At 52.9% G+C, this 14,958-nt stretch overlaps 2 protein-coding genes across 7 annotated transcripts in view; one reads left to right on the forward strand and one right to left on the reverse strand.

Annotated features, from left to right (window-relative positions):
* The first annotated feature begins 22 nt into the window (after window positions 1-22).
* On the forward strand, window positions 23-5,829 carry RIC8A (RIC8 guanine nucleotide exchange factor A). The gene is made up of 10 exons (XM_006741788.3): window positions 23-221; window positions 495-542; window positions 630-1,217; window positions 1,662-1,753; window positions 2,313-2,463; window positions 3,555-3,650; window positions 3,733-3,877; window positions 3,953-4,097; window positions 4,509-4,628; window positions 5,043-5,829. The coding sequence occupies exons 1-10, from the start codon at window positions 138-140 to the stop codon at window positions 5,161-5,163; spliced, it is 1,590 nt and encodes a 529-aa protein (XP_006741851.1). The 5' UTR covers window positions 23-137; the 3' UTR covers window positions 5,164-5,829.
* A 627-nt stretch (window positions 5,830-6,456) lies between these two features.
* The window catches only part of SIRT3 (sirtuin 3), a 20,641-nt gene continuing 12,139 nt past the window's right edge, over window positions 6,457-14,958 (reverse strand). For 3 of the 6 annotated variants that reach the window (XM_031037315.2, XM_006741786.3, XM_081797457.1), the window contains 3 exons: window positions 12,284-12,445; window positions 8,528-8,737; window positions 6,457-7,028 (listed from right to left, as the gene is read on the reverse strand). In XM_031037315.2, the coding sequence (XP_030893175.1) occupies window positions 7,008-7,028; window positions 8,528-8,737; window positions 12,284-12,445 (393 nt within the window). In that variant the 3' untranslated portion in view covers window positions 6,457-7,007. The other 3 variants (XM_031037314.2, XM_031037316.2, XM_081797456.1) reach the window with 3 other exon arrangements.

Genomic DNA, 14,958 nt, shown 5'->3' on the forward strand with positions numbered 1-14,958 from the left:
CCCGCGGCGCGGCGCGGAGCGGCGCACCCAGTCCCGGCTTCCCCAGCGCGCCGAGGCAGGGCGGAGCGGCTGGACTCCGCCCGGAGCCGGGAAGCGAAGCCACTCCCGCCTGCCCGGCGCGGGAGCCCGGGGGCGTCATGGAGCCCCGGGTGGTTGCGGATGCTGTGGAGGCGGGAGAGGAGGACGTGATTATGGAGGCTCTGCGCACGTACAACCGGGAGGTGAGCGAGAGCCGTGAACGTGGTACATGCACGGAAGAGGTGGGGCAGGGTGGGGCACGCGTTGTGGCCGGTCCTGAGATCGTGTGTGCGGCGAGGGGCCTGCGGGCGGTGGAGCGCAGCGGGAGGGGCGCCGAGTCCGTGAGGAGTTGCTAGGGGGAGAGAGTCTGCGTGCACACACTGAGGGGCGGGGGTGGAGCGCCATCTGTTCAGGGGGGGCCTGTGGACTCGGGACCCCACCCACGGAGCCCCCTGAGCCTCTGGGTCTCTCTGCAGAACTCCCAGAGCTTCACGTTTGATGATGCCCAACAGGAGGACAGGAAGGTGGGTGCTGACCGAGGGGTAAAGGGGCAGGCATGGGTGGCCCCGGGTAAAGGGGCCTGGTGGAGCCGCTCTTCTCCCTGCCCACAGAGACTGGCGGAGCTGCTGGTCTCGGTCCTGGAGCAGGGCTTGCCGCCCTCCCGCCGCGTCACCTGGCTGCAGAGCATCCGCATCCTGTCCAGGGACCGCAGCTGCCTGGACCCTTTCACCGGCCGCCAGAGCCTGCAGGCACTCGCCCGCTATGCTGGCATCGCCTTCGAGCAGTCGGCCCCGGAGCCTCTGGACATGGACGTTGTACTCGAGTCCCTTAAGTGCCTGTGCAACCTCGTGCTCAGCAGCCCGGTGGCACAGGTCCTGGCAGCAGAGGCCCGCCTGGTGGTGAGGCTCGCAGAGCGCGTGGGGCTGTATCACAAGAGCAGCTTCCCACACGACATCCAGTTCTTTGATTTGCGCCTCCTCTTCTTGCTAACGGCACTTCGCACCGACGTGCGCCAGCAGCTGTTTCAGGAATTGCGGGGAGTGCACCTGCTGACTAATGCGCTGGAGCTGACGCTGGGAATGACCCCCGAAGAGAACGCGCCTGAGCTCCTTCCTCCCCAGGAGACTGAGCGGGCCATGGAGATCCTCAAAGTGCTTTTCAACATCACCTTCGATTCCATCAAGAGAGAGGTGGACGAGGTGAGGACTGACCTGAGGCCACGGGTAGGGCTTAACGGTGTGGATGTTTCTTGGATCTGTCTGCCTGTAGGGTACCTGCAAGTTTCTGGGTATCAGATGGGGAGAGGACAGGCAGAGCTCTCAGCCTATCGGGAGGAGGCGAGGAGATGCACGTTTTGGGCAGGGGCCCTCAAAGAATGTTTCTAAGAGAGGTGGAGGCCATATCTGGCTCTTGCAGCCTGGCAGGAGGACTGTTTGGTGCGTGGGGAGGCCGTGAGCATGGGGCTAGAGGACACTGTGACTTCATCCCAGGAGGACCTGGTGACGTTCTTGGTCAAGGAAATGCTCTCGAGGGTATGTAGCAGAGGCCAAGGGGCTAGGTGTGCAGTGAAGGAGATGTGTGGTCCGTGCACATGATTCCGGAGTGGGGCTTCCTCTCACAGGGACCCCTTTCTTTTTGGTCAGGAAGATGCTTCCCTTTATCGGCACCTGGGGACCATCCTGCGGCACTGTGTGATGGTTGCTGCTGCTGGAGACCGCACAGAGGAGTTCCACGGGTGAGGGTGGGGCCTGATAGGTGGAAGGGAAGTGTGCTCAGTTGTCTGGAGAGTGGTTCCCAGCCCTGGCTGTGGGCTAGGCTCAACCCTAGAGCGTCCTCACTTATCTCGGTGGGACCAGACATCGCTGTGTTTCTACAGTACGTCAGTATGTGGCTAGGACAAGAGCTATGGATCTGAGGATGGGAATGTCTCTCTGGAACTGGGGTAGTAGTAACGAATAATGTGGTGTTGACAGGGTAACGTGCTTACTCATCTTTGTCTCAGTGACCTGTGTCTAGGCAGGTTCTGGTTTTCCAGAGATTGTCTGTGGTGCTTCAACCCAGACAGAGCCTGGCAGGGAGGGCATCTGCAGACAGTGCCCCCTTCCTTAGGAACTTACCCCATTAAGTGGAAACACCTCCAAGGTCGGTCCCACCCTCAGCTCTGGTCTCTGCTTCCTGTCGTCAAGCCCCCAGACACTAGTTCATGTCATGTGTGGCCTCTGCTGGGGACACCAAGGGTTGTACCTGTGCTAGGGGATCTGACTTATCAAGCCCTCCTCCCCATCTATCCTCAGCCACACAGTGAACCTCCTGGGGAACTTGCCCCTCAAGTGTCTGGACGTCCTCTTTGCCCTGGAGCCACGCAAAGGCTCCTTGGAGTTCCTTGGAGCGAATATGGATGTGATTCATGTCCTTCTCAGCTTCCTGGAGAAGCGTCTGCACCAGGTGGGCAGAGGGACCTGACGTGTGGGCTCCTCGGTGGCTCTGACTTTCCCAAGCAGCCGTGGTCACTGCTTTTTTACAGTCCACACTGGTAAGTGGACATCAGCCTGGAAGTGTGATTCGGGCGGTTTCTCCAGCTGCTCTGTGGTCCAGCTTGCAGAAAACCAGACTCCTCCCTGAGAAACAGGTGGACCCTCTCACACACACACTTGAAGGTGTTACTTTTGCTGGTTACTATAACAAGTTTTCAAAGTCAAAGAGCGTACTCTTCAGAGCGCTTTGTGGGTCTGTCTTGAGTCCGTGCTCGGGCCGTCAGGGTCTTAGTGCTGTAACACAGGCAGCCCTTGGGAACGAGCATCACTTGTCTCCTGGCGTCCCTGAGGGGACCCACCGGCATCTGGAGCCAGAGGCTACCTGATTCCTGTGCCTGCACACAGGACACTGGGGGGGCCAGACCTCTAGTTGCTCCTCTGGGAGCTCGCAGACATCACGCAGGCTGCAGATGGGAGTGGAGTGAGATTAGGTGGACCCCTTGGGAATCCACTTGGTCACATACGCTGTGAGCTGGGTCACCTGCGTTGGACGTGGTATCTGTGATTGTCTGTCCCTACCACTACTGCGGCTAGGGTTGGGGTCCTGGGAGGTAAGTGGGGGCAGGCCAGGGAAGAAGAGGAGCTCTTTGCTCTCTGGGTCCATGAAGCCCACAGAGTAGGGATTTTTCTTGTGTTTTGGCCACTATTTTTTGAGGACAGGTCATGTCCTCTTGGTGTGCTGATGGCTGTGAACACTCTGTATTTCCCCCACAACTTTGGTATATAGGTGAGGAAGTCAGAGTAGATGAGTTACTTGCCCCACGTCGCAGAGCACATGCGAACCCTCCTAAGCTGAGTTCCTTCTGCGGCCCTCTTGAAGCTCACACAGACACCCACTGCCCACTCTTGGCCCCTCAGCTGACTAACTGTGGCAAGGCCTCTTCCTGAGAGCCTCCTACCAGGACCAGACCATCTGGTGTGTGTGTGTAGGCCGCCCTCCACCCCACCCCCGACCTCAGGTCAGGTGGAGGCACAGCCCCGGTGACAGAGGCTCTTCTGCAGACGCACAGGCTGAAAGAGAGCGTGGCCCCGGTGCTGAGCGTGCTGACGGAGTGTGCCCGCATGCACCGCCCTGCCAGGAAGTTCCTGAAGTCCCAGGTATGGGGCAGAGGGGCTGGGGTAGGGCCCTGGTCAGAGCCAGCCACTTCAGGCCCAGGCTGAGGGACGGCTGCCTCCCCAGGTGCTGCCCCCACTGCGGGACGTGAGGACCCGGCCTGAGGTTGGGGAGTTGTTGCGGAACAAGCTCGTTCGCCTCATGACACACCTGGACACTGATGTGAAGAGAGTGGCCGCTGAGTTCCTGTTTGTCCTGTGCTCTGAGAGTGGTGAGTGCTGGGATCCAGCCCAACGCCTGTCCCTCCCAGCCACCTTCGCACACTGACCTCTGCCCTGCCCCTCAGTGCCCCGATTCATCAAGTACACGGGCTACGGGAATGCCGCCGGCCTCCTGGCTGCCAGGGGCCTCATGGCGGGGGGCCGGCCTGAGGGCCAGTATTCGGAGGACGAGGACACGGACACAGATGAGTACAAGGAAGCCAAGGCCAGGTGTGTGACCCTACACCCTCGGCTCCCCTCACTCAGCCTGGTCCCTGTTCCCACACCCCTATGGACCCTCGGGGTGGGTGGGACAGGATGACAGATGGGTAGGACTTGGGGAGTCAGACACGGGTCCCATAAGCGATACATCCTGAGGTCAGGATGTTTCGTTGAGAACGTGGACTGAAGGGGGCCAGGCAGTTCGGGGACCAGGAGATCCAGGTGGCAGGAGCTGGTTCACTGCTGCTCCTAGAGGGAGGCCTCCTGCAGCTGCCCTGCTTCATGCCACCCCCTGGAGAATGGGTTTCTTGCCAGTCCAGGCCCAGGCAGGACGTGTGGGACTCCACCCACCCTGTGCAGAGGCCTCCTGTCCTAGAGAGTCACTAATGCATTCCCTACACCCCCTCCTCTGGGAAGCAGCATAAACCCAGTGACCGGGAGGGTGGAGGAAAAGCCGCCCAACCCCATGGAGGGCATGACGGAAGAGCAGAAGGAGCATGAGGCCATGAAGCTGGTGAACATGTTTGACAAGCTCTCCAGGTACGTGGTGTGTCAAGGAGGGGCCCACGGCTGGGAGAAGGGAGAACAGAATCCCTGGCCTGTGTCCAGTCTTGTGAGCCCCAGGAGGTGAGGTCAGAGGTGGGCTTAGGCAAGGCTGCATTCCTAAGGTTTGAAACAAAGGAAACGCCCCAGGAAAGGATTAGATTTGAGATTGGTATTATGTTTGTTCCGTAGATGATGAAAATTGAGATCTAGATAAATTAATAAGAGTCTGCACAAGGTCCCAAAGCCACCAGGTAGCAGTTGGGATTCCCCAGTAAACAGGAACAACTAAGTGGAGCACAAGGAAGTAGTCAGGGTTGAACAAGACTTCTGCCACCACCCACCGTGCACCCCCCCCCCGCCCCCCCAGTCAGACCCCTTCCCCAGCCTCACCATGCTTTTCCCTCACAGGCACAGAGTCATCCAGCCCATGGGGATGAGTCCCCGGGGTCAGCTGACATCCCTGCAGGATGCCATTTGTGAGACCATGGAGGGGCAGCTCTCCTCGGAACCCGACTCAGACCCCGACTGAGGACAGCAGTCTTCTGTTCCCCCTTCAGAACTGGTGCTGCTTCCAGAGATGTCCTTGGGACTATGACCCGGGGAAGCCATGTCCCTCTCTCCAGCTCAGAGACCCCTTTCTCTTTACTTCCAAAGTTCTGTTAATGATTTGTCTCTGGTCCAATTTCTTACCTTTAGGACTGTGAGGGCCTTGTCCTGCTGCAGCTCTGGGAACTCAGCCTTGATTTCCACAGATGAAGTAGTTCTCACATGTGTGCCAAGAGGATGTGTGCAGAGGCTGATGCCTGGGGCAGAGGCTGAGCGTGGGCACACACAAGCATGTCTGGGTCTGGCACGCTTGCCCAGAGCTTCCATGTCAAGCAAGCGCTGCAGTTCACGGGAAAAGAACTTGCTAGAACTCTGTGTACTAATGTCAGAAACATACTTCCAAGGTATGCTCTGCTGTTTCTGTCCCCACTGAGCTCAGGACTGGTAGCCTCTTAGGCGTCCTTGGTCCTCGCTCGGCTGTCTGCTGTAGTATCCACAGCACCCAAGCTCTCACCGGTTGTGACAGTGGAATCCTGACCATAAATAGATGAAGCGAAGTGCACCTCTTAGAGCCCTAAGTCTGGATTTCTATCACGTGCCACAAAGCATCACAAAAACATCATCTTGGAATAAAGAGTTTGAAGCAAAAGTGTGTGATTAATTTCATTCTTTTCAGAATTCGGCCCTTTTCCTAGATCATTAGTCATGTCTTCTGTTCTTGAGGAGGCCACCAGACCCCCTCTGAGCAGTCTGTTAATTGTGCCACGGGTGGGGAAACAATGCCTGGAAGGAGGGAACACACACAGGGTAGGAGCCAGGGATCAGGAAGGTGTGCCTGGGTGGTGCTGTCCAAGCTGGGCCTTGGAGCAACCCCAGCAGAAAGGGCCTGTGCAGGCACAGGAAGTATGGGCTGAGTACAGGGTGGGCCAGAGGCCAGCCAAGGTTTCTAAGTGAGTAATGCCTTCCACAACATAGAGGTTAATCCTGGGGGCATTGCTGGGAAGGCCTGGAGGGGGAGAGTGGGGACAGGGGGCTGGTTGGAGAGCTGCCCGAGCAGAGGACTTTCTGGGGGAGAGGTTGAGGCGAGAGGCATCAGGGTAGAGTGAACAGGGCATGATGCCCTTCAGTGAGGGGTGCCGGGGCTCCATGGGAAATGGCACTAGGCCCGTCTCCAGGGTGAATCCAGGGGCATGTTCTCCATCCTTAGGTTATTCCAGTGGGGGGAATGTCCATGCACATGCAAGGTCCCCTTTTCACATTCATTGTCAACATTCCCTTTAAGGAGACCAAAGAGTTTATTTCATGCCAGAAATGAAGAACAAAGTTTCTCTAATTAAAAATAACCCTACTAAGGAGGCCAACATGCTACAGGACCCTATCCTATTACGTGGGGCCCAGGACCATGCCTTGGGAGTGGCTGTGGCCACTCCACCCGAGACGGTTTTTCTAACGGACAGATGCTGAGCCTGCCCTTCAGATGGAGACCCAGACACAGAGCAGATCCAGTCTGGGCCTCCCGTTGGTCCGCTGGAGTTCCAGAGGGTCACTGTCAGGAGAAAGCTTTTGTTCGGCATCAAGAGCTTCAGCAGACTGAAGAGTCAAACAGCAGAAAGGTGCTGGGCAGCTTGGTGCCCGTGACTGGGATGGCCCGCAGCGTAAGCATGACATGATCCGTCAGCACAGAGCTCAGGACCCAGGCAGCCTCATACTCTTCCTCAGGCCACAGGTTCCGACTCAGCCAAAACTTTTCTCAGAGGTGGGCAGTGACTCCTTGGAACCATTTCTGGTCCAGGGTGGGGTGGGGAGGGCGGGGACCAGGCATCACTCTTATCTGTCCCGTCTGTTAAGCTGGAACACGGAGGAGAAAGGCAATCAGTCCCACAGATCTCAGGGCCTGGGTTCAAACTATTTCATAAAACAAAAGCTTTTCTGCTTCTGCCAATGCTGCTGTCGAGCCAAAGTAACACGATGTCCAGCAGGACTGGACAAAACTGGGTGGCTAACCAGAAAGCTTCATTTAAGTAACCAGGTGAGATGTGCTGAAGCTCACATGCTCAAAAATAGGCACTATTTGGGAAAGTAACCCCAAGTTGGACTGCAGCTCATCCCTCAATATTTACTCTTGGATAGCAACTTTTTATTATATACATAAACCCCTAAAACCAGAACCCACTTTATATAAATTTCCGTAAGACTGTAAAATCACACAGGTAGAATCCTGTAGGACTACTTCCAAAAAATCCCTGGGGGGGGTCACGTGACTTAGTCTTGTTGTATGGAAATAGGACGTCAGGGCCAGGAAGCTACCAGGCGGATCTGACCAAGGCACCTGGTGCAAAATATAGGCTTGGGTGCCACCTGCCTTCTCTACTTCCATAAAATGACCAGCAACATAACTTTGACATTTATGAGATAAGGAGTGATACCAGCCTACATCTTAGCCATTAGAGCTAAACTCTGGAACGGACAGCTAGAAAAAACAGTGGCCACAATGTCTAAAACGTGTGGAAACAGTAAGCGCGAAGCCTCCTGGCCTAATAGGCCTCGTGTTCTTTCTTCAGTTCAACTTGGTAAGAAACCAGGCTGCAGCCAGAGGCTGGGGGCTTTGGCCAGTGAAGGTGAGGGGAAAGGCCCTCCCCACGGCCCTGAGCCCTGAGGCACTCACAGCCAAAGGGCGAGGCTTTCCCGAGACCTCTGCCCCATCCCCTTTGGGCAGTGTCACATAATGATCCTCTTTGAGATGACTGGACTTCAAATGCTTAATGCTGCCTCCTTTAGAAAATAACCACTCACACCAGGGCCACCCATGCTGATTCTTACGGGAAACTTCATTGGGAACAGCTTTGAAACCTCGAGAGCACCAAGGGTCTCTGGCTTTCTACCTCAGCAGATGGTCATAGGCCAACGGCACTCGTGCTGATCATCTCCTAAACGCATCCCCAGGCTGGGCTTCATCCCACACCAGCAGCACACACAAGTTCAGCTCCTCAAAGTTCATCTCAGAACCACACCTTAGCCTGGAGCTGTTTGTGCTGCTTTCTTTAGGGGACAAAAGGCAAGGCTTCAGTGAGAGAGCAGCCCAGTGGGCCTGGACCAAGTCACAGCTCTAAGTCTAGAGAGCAGGCACCTGGAGTCCCTGTCTTCACTCCCACACGAAGATAATGCGAGTCACAACGCCCGATTCCTAAGCACACAGAAGGCCCCAGACAGTGGCGGCACAGGACCAACAGCCAATATTAGCTATTTTTGTCACTTTTCACCCAGCCAGGACTCCACATCAGGTGGACCCAGACCCCAGAGCAGTGAGGAAGACAGCCCTTCAGAGGACCCTGCTTGACAGTCTGTACCTTTTCCGTTTCCTGCTGGATGAGGTCCTGCAACTCTTCTGTCCAGCCCAGAAGCTCCACCAGCCTCTCCACGCCGTGAACCACATCCCCCAGCTGGACCACATCCCTGCTGCGAGGACGCCAAGCAAAGGGCCCCACCAAGTCCCGGTTGATGAGCAGTCGGGGCACTGAGCTCTGCACGGCCTCAGACAAGCTGGCAAAAGGCTCTACCTGAAAAATTGCCCAGATGTGAGGAGCACAGTGCCCACCCTCCAAGCCCCTCAGGACACTTCATGCCACAGCCTGAGACTTTGAAAGGGCAGCTCAGACTGATGGTGAGGCCTTGGATACAGGGAAAACACACCGCTATTTCATTTCTTCCAGTCGTGCGGTCTGCTCGGTCTCAATGCCTGGGTTCCTCCCTTCCTGAGCCTCCCTCTGGTCCACATCTTTCTGCTTCCTGCACGTCCTGGCCTCTGCAGGTCTCCCCGCCAGGCGCATCTGGGCTCCAGCAACTGTGCCCACTCTTACCTGTCCTGCCCCATCACACACCATCCCCTCCCAGCAGCATCTCGCCTGTCTGCTCTCGCTCCCTGGGAGCAAGGGCCTGGGCCCACAGAGGGTTCCTGGGCTGCCCACAGGGGTGGAGGCCCCACCTCTCCACAGTCTCCACCATCCAGACCTCCAGGGAGTCCTAACTCGGTGCCTTTGGGCTTCTTCATCCAGCTCCCAAGTGAAATTTCCATTCAGGAGTAAACATATAAGAAATAGATTAATAAATGGTACTGAGACTGGCTCATTATCTGGTAGGAAAATACTCAATTCCTGCTTTCGCTGAAAAAATTTCAAATGTACACAAAACAGTTCTTGAGGAAAATTTAGGTTTCACAAGTAAAGGTAAGGAAGGACTTTTTAGGCCTGATAAGTGAGATAAGACAAAGGAAAGTCATGATAGGTTTGACTACATAATACTATCACATTATTATCTATAAAAATATGCTGTAGAAAAATAATTTTTTAAACCTCATTGCCATAAACTGCAAACATATTTACAACATGTTACAGTTTATATTTCTAATTGCTAAGCTAATTTATAAACACTCTATATAATTTATGGATTTATATTGCTAATTTATAAATAGACTAATAAAATAACCCAATGAAAAATGAGCAAGATATAATATGTAATCCAAAGAGAACACAATGGTTAATAAACATGAAAAGATAAACTTCACTCTTTATTACAGAAATGTTAGATCTCCTTCTTCTCTCTCTCTCTTTCTCTCTCACACACACATTTATTTCTAACCATTCAGATGGATAAAAACCTGAAGACAGGTAAAAAAAAAAAAAAATTAAAGACAGGTGATGTTTGGTGTTGGTGAGGATATGGGAAATGGCCACTCATACAGGGTTGGTGGCAGTGTAATTAGTGTATCTTTCTGGGAAGTAACTTCTCAATATTTACTGAAGTACTCACATGAATGTGCAAACATGTATACACATGATTATTCACTACACCATTATTCTGAATATAAAATCTCTATACTATTTATTTTTGTTGTCCATCAATAGAAAGTTGCTTAAATAAATTGTTATACATCGTCATCCTAAAACTCTTGGGGCTGGGTATGTTCCAGAATTCAGAATATTTCAGATTTTAGAAAACATCCTATGGTTGATATATGTCACCCCTCAGTGGGATCCGGAGGGGTGATCCATAACCAAGTGCATTAATATTTCTTCCACACAGCATATGAGGTAAAGTCTGAGCAACACCACAGATTTACTCAGTGCTTATAGACAAGCGCTCTGCTTTGGAGGTCCCGGCAGGGACCGAGTATCCATGTTTGTCAGGGAGACTGTGGGCGCTAACCAGGTAGGTCTCTGTGCACAGTGCTTCCCCAGCTCTGGTTAAAGATCACCACATCTGTGCAGCCTGTGAGGACACAGCAAAACACTTGCAGGGATTCTTTACTTCACTCTCTTCTTTATATAATGTGGGAGCATACAGTACTTTTATAATCAGAGAAAAAGGCTATTTTTTTTCACTTTAAAGAAATAAAGAGGCCTAGTGGCCCCAGTGTCCACTGCTGGTGGCCGGCACAGGGCAGCTGCCAGACTCCACACCACTCACCGCTGACCACCACGGCCCTCTGGCCCCTCTGCCCACCCCCCCACACAACATCCACCCTTCCTTCCAGGCCCAGTGTGGGCATCACTGGTCTGTCCACATTCTGGGCTCTTCTGTCTGCTCCCTCTGGCACCCCAGGTCCCACCCCTGCTCCTGCCTGGACTCCAGATGCGGAAATCCACCCGCCTGTGCCACGCATCCACTGGACAGCCTGAAACAGCACTCGAATCAGTGTCTCTGGGGCCAAGTTCCCCCAACGTGCCCACTAGGCTTCTCGGTCTCAGGAAACCAGCTCCATGTTTGCAGCCACTCAGGTCACAACCCTGGAGCCCTGCAGGAGTCCACACTCTCCCACCCACCGTCCCTTCACACACCTGGGCTCCGACGCCCTCTGCAGTGTTACCTGGCCACCTGCCATCACCACCTGGACTGCCACCTGCAGGGTCTCTACCAGCTCTCCCCACCACAACACGTGCGGGGTCAGGAGGTCAGACCTTGTCACTGCTGCCCTCTGCTCACTCACTCCATGTGGCCACAGGCCACTGTGCAGTGTCCTCTGCCACACACCCTCAGCTGACACGTGTCACCTTCCCGACAAGGCCACGCAAACCAACAAGCTGAGATCACAACCAGTTCACAACCCTTCCCAGCCTTCCCGTCCCACGTGTTCTTTCTCCCATATTGTGCATCACCTAACACCGTGTCCCTTGCTTACAACATCCTACTGTGTCCGTCCAAAGCCCTAGAACAGGGCCCAGCACACAGGAGACACATTTGCTGAATAAACACACTTAACTCTCGGCCTCTGTAGCTGACAGGGGCTCTGAGCACAGGCCTTTCTGGCCTTCTGCCCCTTGGTGCCTATATCCAAGCAGGCAGAGCTCATTGCAGGGGCTCATTTGTTGCTCTTGTCACATCCTTTGCAAAGTTCCTGAGCTTCAGGTCCAGATGGAGAACAGCTTCTGGAACATGTCCATGACTGTGTCCCAGGCACCTCAAACACACACGTGTAGAAATGAGCTTGGCACCCTCCCTCTAAATACCTCCTTACCAACAAATGGCCTGAGTGCCCACAGACAGAGCCAGACCACGCCCTCTCCTGTCCCCAAGTCCCTCTCCTTACCCTCTCTCCTAGTCACATGGTCTGACTGTGCCCACAGCCCTGCCTTCATGAGGACCAGCCTCCTGGACATCTTGCTTCAATCCCCACTCCCCAACAGTCTCTGTGACCCTGAGGAGCAATGTCCCTGGTTCAACCCCTTCAAGTCCATCACTTCTTCTAGCACAAAATCGGCCTCTGTGATGTGGCCTGGCAAGTCTGTCCTGCCCCACCTCTCCATGCCCCTCCCTTCTCCCTTCCCCTCACACACTGTGCCCCACCCACATTGACAGCGCCTCCAAAGCTGAGCGTCCTCCCTCTTCCCCATTCTGCCCAGACTGTCGCTCCCTAGGCCAGGAATACCTCTGCTTCCTCACCAGTTGAACCTACTCGTCTTCCAAAGATAGGATGCCAGAAGGCTCCGAGAGCACCTGGTGCCACCCCCACCAGCCCCACCTCCTCAGCCCTGTCCTTCCAGCCTCCCCCCACCACACACACACACACACACACACACTTCAGTCCACCACTGGACCTGCTGACAAACCTCCAGGGAGGTCCCGAGGATGAGCAGCAGATCTGCCATGGGGAAATCAACCACATGCATCAGGAATCTCTGGGGAAGTGCCTCCCCAAAGAAGACGATGTCGGGCTTCACAACGCCAGTGCAGACCGGGCAGCGGGGGATCCTGTCCACGGTCACATCAGCCTGTATAACACAGACAGAAAATGGGCCAAGGGCGATGTCACAACATACCCTAAACACGGCTCTTAATACTGGGGGAAAGAGAGAGAGAGACAGAGAGAGAGAGAGGCAGACCAAGGAACACTCTTAACTGCGGAGAACAAACTTACGGCTACTAGAGTGGAGGGGGCGGGGGACGGGCTGAATAGGGGATGGGGACTGAGGACTACACTTGCTGTGATGAGCACTGGGCGACGTACGGAGTGTGAGTCACTAAACTACACCTGAAACTAGTACAACACTGTATGTTTCCTGACCGGGATTTAAATAAAAACTTAAAAAAAAAAAGGATTGCTCTTACTAAGAAATTTTCAAACATTCACAACAACTGAATAATGAACCCAGCTTTGGCATTTATTGACATTTTGCCGGTTTTGTTTCGTATGGCACCCTACGACTGGGGACAGGTTGGAGTATTTGAGAGCGGACCCTGAAGAGCACATGTAACACCATGCCGTGCACCTGCGATGCTTCTCTGAGACACTCAGATGCTAAGGAAATACTCAATAGATGGCACAGTCCTCAGGAGGTACTCTGTAGGCATTGGGCCTACCCTGGGCGTAATTCAATGAGAAAAGTGGTATAAACTTTGTCCCTGATTTTAGCTGAAGTGATCACGACGTCACCTTAGCCCTGGAAGACATTCAGGCTGAAGTTATAAGTAGCATTACCACAGACCGCTTCCTTGCAGGACAAGGTGAGGTAGGCACAAATCATTCTTACGCCCTAAGATGCCTGTGTTGATGTGCTGGGCTGGGTTTCAAAGGAGGGAGCCTAAGAAAGAGGACACCATTTTCTAAGACAAACCTTCCTGGCCTCGTTTTAGCAAGCTGAGCCCAGCCAGAACCAGCAGAGACAAATGGACCAAAGAGAGACTACTCAAAGACTTCAGACACTATCAAATACAGATTAAGGCCAATTTGTGTTTAGTGTTTAAAAAAAAAAAAAAAAAAAGACAGGTTTAAAGTATCTGATGGGGAAAGAAAACTATAAAAAATAATGTAGTGGATTTGAAAAAGAACAAAAGAGAACTTCCAGTAATAAAAAGTATCAAAAATTAGGAAGGCACTTGTGATGAGCACTGGGTGTTGTACAGAGGTGATGAATCACTAAATTGTACTCCTGAAACCAATACTACACTATATATTAACTAACTAGAATTTAAATAAAGATCTGGAAGAAAAAAATGGGGCAAGCAATTCAGATCTGGAAATGAGCCTACTGTGATTGAGGTTTTGCATCTCATTAAACCTTTTCCAAACAAACAAACAAAAAGTAACAAAAATTAGCACTCAGTGGAAGAGCTTTATTCTGTACAACAGAATAGAAGGTTGATAAACTGGAAAACAGACCAGAAGACATTATTCAGAGCACAGCACAGAGAAGTAAGATGGAACACACAGAAGAGCCACGGGTAGGAGCCTGAGAAGGTCTCATGGGAGTTTAAGGAGAGCTCCGAAAGGGAGGAGAGGGAGTGGGAGAGGCAATCAACATCTAAGAGGCAAGAGCCAAGGATTTTTCCAGCAATGATGAAAGATCTCAAACCACAGATTCGGAAGGCCCTACAAATTTAAAGCAGAATAAGTAAACAAAAGGAAATCCATATGGAGATAGACCACAGCAAAAGTGCAAAACTCCAAAGACAAAGAGAAAAGGTTTAAAAATATGCAGAGAACAGATAGTGACAAACTGATTCTAGAGTTTCTGTGCAAAGCAAAAGACCAGAAGAGCCAACACACAGTATTGATGGAGAACAACAAGACTGACACTACCCAACTTCAAGACTTACTATAAAAAGCTGCAGGAACCAGGATGTGGCACTACCGTAGGAAGAGGTGAACATATCAGTGGAACAGAACACAGAGCCTAGAAGTAGACTCGCACAAACACAGTCAACGGATCTTTGACAAAGGAGCAAATCTCGTCTCTTCAACAAATGGTGCTGGACATTATGAAAATTAATAAAGGGAGACCTTGCTGATGTGGGTTCAGGAGGTTGGAAGGAACCCTACCACTCACCATCAATCCCACAAAGAATTGTAAACTTACAGACCCAACAGAAGAACCCTCAACAGGAAAGAACCATCAAGGCAGGCCCCAACAGGGGAAGATGTGTACCACCCTCTACAACAAATTGACCACCCCAGCGATTCAGCTGGCGAGACACCATCATTCCCCCGAACTGTTTCTCCAGCCCCTCCCAACTCCCTCCCTCCTCTCCATCAAATGTCCCTCTTCTTTGTTGTTTGGACTTGCCTAGTTTTGCTGTAGCTTGCTCCTCCCAAATTGCGTTTTTCTACTATTTCTGAATAAGCCCATTTCGCTGGTAAAATAACTGGCAGTTTTATTTTTAAGGAAAACATCACTGGTGTCAGAAGGGGATGCAGGGGGCTACCTTCAGAGACTTTGAGGCTGGTGAGCAAACCAACAGGCGCCAGTAACCACAGACCCAGTCGGGCTTGCAGCTTTCTCTCCGA

This window comes from Leptonychotes weddellii, chromosome 11 (assembly GCF_054177405.1).
Source record: "Leptonychotes weddellii isolate Sample4059 chromosome 11, ASM5417740v2, whole genome shotgun sequence".
Classification (NCBI taxonomy): domain Eukaryota; kingdom Metazoa; phylum Chordata; class Mammalia; order Carnivora; family Phocidae; genus Leptonychotes; species Leptonychotes weddellii.

Bases quoted from the DNA above. Each gene is read 5' to 3' on its own strand.
- RIC8A (XM_006741788.3), top strand. From the start codon at position 138: ATGGAGCCCCGGGTGGTTGCGGATGCTGTGGAGGCGGGAGAGGAGGAC. The intron at 222-494 runs GTGAGCGAGAGC...GTCTCTCTGCAG, and splicing joins TGCGCACGTACAACCGGGAG to AACTCCCAGAGCTTCACGTT. The intron at 4,098-4,508 runs GTGTGTGACCCT...TCTGGGAAGCAG, and splicing joins TACAAGGAAGCCAAGGCCAG to CATAAACCCAGTGACCGGGA.